Source organism: Seriola dumerili, unplaced genomic scaffold (assembly GCF_002260705.1).
Source record: "Seriola dumerili isolate Sdu_G_001 unplaced genomic scaffold, Sdu_1.0 BDQW01000565.1, whole genome shotgun sequence".
Classification (NCBI taxonomy): Eukaryota; Metazoa; Chordata; class Actinopteri; order Carangiformes; family Carangidae; genus Seriola; species Seriola dumerili.
Window position 1 is genome coordinate 1,158,698 of NW_019174820.1, and position 3,791 is coordinate 1,162,488.

The following is a 3,791-nucleotide window of genomic DNA, read 5'->3' on the forward strand; positions in this document are numbered from 1 at the left end:
CCTCTTTCGATAACTCCTTCTCCCTTACTAATCTATCTTCCATACACTTATGTTTCTCTTTTCTTTTCTTATAATAAATTTTGTTGGTCTTTTTTGAAACAAGGCTAAGCGCGTCGCCCTTACATCTGCACCACCTTTGTGTGTTGCTAATGTTGCTCAGGACGTTTGTGTACGTTTTACGTCAGTTCAGTTCAGACACAATCAGAGGACGTAGACCTGGTTCAGCAATGAGAAAAAGTAGATTGTACTGTCTCCCACCCTCCATTCTGTTCCCCTGCGCCGTGTCTGTCGTCTTGTTCCGCCTCCGCACCTTTAGATGAAAACCGTCTGCCTGTCTGGTCAGCATGGCCGTGCGTGGCGTCCGTCTGTCTGCCTGCCTGTCTGGGTCCTGTCCGTGGCGTCCGTCGTGGCGTGTCGTGCCTGTGCTGTCTCTCTGCCCTGCCTGTCTTGTCTGCCTGCCTGTCTGTCTGTCTGTCTGTCTGCCTGTCTGGTCTCGTTCTGCCTGTCTGCCTCCCTGGTCTGTCCTGTCCGTGGTGGGCCGTGGGCCGTCCGTGGGGGCTGTCTGCCTGGTCTGTCTCTGCTGCCTGCCTGCCGCTTGTGGAGTGGTCTGGTCTGTCTGTTCGTGAGGCCGTGTCGTGCTTTCTGCTGCCTGGCCTGTCCTGTGCTGTCTGTCTGTTTCGTGGGCTGCCGTCTTGTCTGCGACCTGCCTGCCTGTCTGTCTGGTCCGTTCCGTGCTGTCTGCCCTGTCTCTTCTTCTGCCTGTCTGTCTGCTCTGGTGGCTGTCTGCCGGTGCCTGCTGTCCTGTCCGGTCCGTGCTGTCTGCCCTGTCTGTCTGTCTGCCTGTCTGTTGCTGCCTTGAAGCTGTGGTAGGAAACGACGCAAGTCCGAGAGTTTTAATAGTTACGGTGCTCAGACTCCTGACTGGCAGCTTGTGAAAGTGTGTTTGTTTTTGGTTTGTTGCGTGCTCCTGTTTTGGGTGGGATAAGCTCCGGGCTGCGCTTCAAGGGGTACAGGTAAGGAGACTTTTAAGCGACATCTAATGCCTCAGCAACGCGTGGGCTGAGTCTGACAGCGCGGGAACATGACCTAAGCAGACACGCGTGAATGGGCTCACAGGGCCGGAGGAGGGGTGGGCCGAGCCCGGGCCGAGCCCGAGCTGGAGCTTGTTTATGGGAGAACCCAGACCGGTAGATAGACGCCAGCAGGGGTCCACAAGGCCAGCGAGACATGAGCTGAGTAGCTGGACAAATCAGGAATCTAAGGGTTGGAGAAATACAGTGTTGTCACAGAGCAAAGCTGTTGTGGAAGCAGAGAAATAAATGCAAACAATGACTACCAAAGGAGACAGCAAGACGACGACAAAGAGACACAAGAGTGAAGGACACAAGGAGGACCATGAGATGAAGCACAAAGAGACACCGAGGTACGAACACAAAGGAGGGACAGCAAAGGGATGAACGACAAAGAGGACACAAGACGACCACAAAGGAGACGACAGAGACCGGCCACGAGACAACAGAGGACGAGAAAGAGACAGCAAGAGGGACGACAAAGAGGACACAAATGGAACACAAAGAGGGCACAAGAAGGTGAGTCACAAGAGAGACACAAGACGGGACACAAAGAGACACGAAGACGACCACAAAGAGGAGCGCAGAGGGACGACAAGGGAGAACAGCAAGGGGACGACAATAGAAGAGCACAGGAATGACACAAAGAGGACACAGAGATGATACAAAGAGACACAGAGACGACCACGGAAAGAGAACAAGTAGGACGACAAAGAGACACAAGAGGGACGGAGCAAGGAGATCACAGGAATGACACAAAGAAACACAAAGAAACACAGGAAGAGACACAAGAGCGATGACAAAGAGACCACAAGAGCGACGACAAAGGACACAGGGGGACGACGACAGAGGAGAACACAAGAGATACCAATAAAACTGGTGTTTAAATCTTGCTCCAAAGCAGCAATGACCTGTGATCATGGCCAGGAGCTAGGCGGACGCAGGCATCTACACTGTCGAAGATTATTGAATCATGTGATGGATTGCTGAATGGGCTTTAGTTCATATGTTCTATATTGTTCATATAACTATTGTTATATAAAATCATCTGTCAAGATGCCGGATGTAAGATTGATCAGTATATTTTGATTGGGTGTTGATGGGCAGTAAAGCAAGTGAGTCAGTGCAGAAGAAAGAAGAAGAGAGAAGGAAGAAGAAGAAGAAGGAGTGTGACAGCGGATCTGCAGCAGAAGACTGGATCGAGGTCCAGCGACTGCAAGCCGGGCCTGCCTTCTCATCTTACTTACCTGGGAGCAGGGGAAAGAGTAGACGAATGGGACGGCGAAGAACTTTCCCCAAACTGATGTTTAGCGGGAGTGCTGTGTAGTGGGGGGGTGGGGGTGGGGGGGGTTGGGGGTGGGTGGGTGGGGGGGGTGGGAAAGGGTGAAGGAGAGAAGAAGGAGAGTTAGGAGAGGCTCGTCAGCGGCAGAGAGGTCGAGCAGTCATGTAATAAAGAGGGCGAAGATCACCGGTGAGGACGTGATGGTTACACAGCAGAGATATACTTTAGCTGAATCATGTCGAGTAACGAACACACACTGAAATCACGCCGGTGGTTAACTTTACATCAGGTGCGTTTCCATTCCCTGCTTAAAGCGACAAGGTTGTGAAAAAGCTCAACATTCACGATGAGGCGGTTTTCTCGAGATTATTCCACCTTTAACTGGAATCACACATCATCACTTCAGTGGAACGAACCGAACAGTTCACACTGTGTTTTGATGAAAAGATTAAAATTGCGTTTGCTTTTGCGGCAAAAGGCTTTGACGGAGACGGCAGCTTGAGGTGGCGTTTAGGGGTGTTGGGTTTTGATGTCAGTATTTTCTGTGCTGTTCGATGAGACAGTTTTGGAACAGCAACTTAAAAACAACAAACAGCTGTTGGTCAGTTGTTCTATTTACGTCAAACTGACGTCGGTTGTCGACGTTTTTTCAGTCGCCTGACGTCACGACCACATATCAACGTCCGAGTGATGCTGCGTGTCTGCAGGGTGGAGAAAGAAACTAACAATGATCTCCTTTTTTGATCTGACTGAGGATCAAAAAACAGTGAAATCTGACAAGGGGAAGTGAAAGTTCGACCCGTTTTTTACTTCACGTTAATTTTCAGGCTGCTGTGACAGACGACAAGTCCACAAGTTTAGAAAGGATTAAATCATCTAGTGTGGAGTTAGCACATACACACACAAGCACAGAGCACACACTAGACACAGTCACACACACAGACAGTCACACAGCACACAGTCCACACACTAGCACAACGCACAGTACAAGCACAGCATCCACAGTCACACGACACCACACAGACACGACACACACACGTCACACACACACACAGATCACACACACACACAGGACACACACCTACAGCACAGCACATCACACACACACAGTCACACAAAACACACAGTCCACACACACAGCGAGGTCACACACACACACAGTACACACACACAGTCACACAACACACACACACACACACACGTCACACGCACAGCACACAGTCGGCACACACAACACACACACACACACAGTCACACACACAACACACACATGCAACACACAGTCACACACACAACCAAAAACGCAACACCACACACACACACAGTGGCGACGGACCACCAACGAGGGACAATAGGTGCTGTTGCTTTTAAGGGTGAGTCCAACCTGGATCGTCTTACGTTCCCTCTCTCTCTTCATGTCATTTGTAACCCCCCCCCCA

General features: G+C 50.6%; 1 protein-coding gene across 1 annotated transcript in view; it reads right to left on the reverse strand.

Moving 5' to 3' along the window:
- Window positions 1–339: 339 nt before the first annotated feature.
- The window catches only part of LOC111236105 (octapeptide-repeat protein T2-like), a 25,654-nt gene continuing 22,202 nt past the window's right edge, over window positions 340–3,791 (reverse strand). The window contains exon 2 of the mRNA XM_022764717.1: window positions 340–861. Coding sequence (XP_022620438.1) covers window positions 340–861 — 522 coding nt within the window. The remainder of the gene's footprint in view (window positions 862–3,791) is intronic.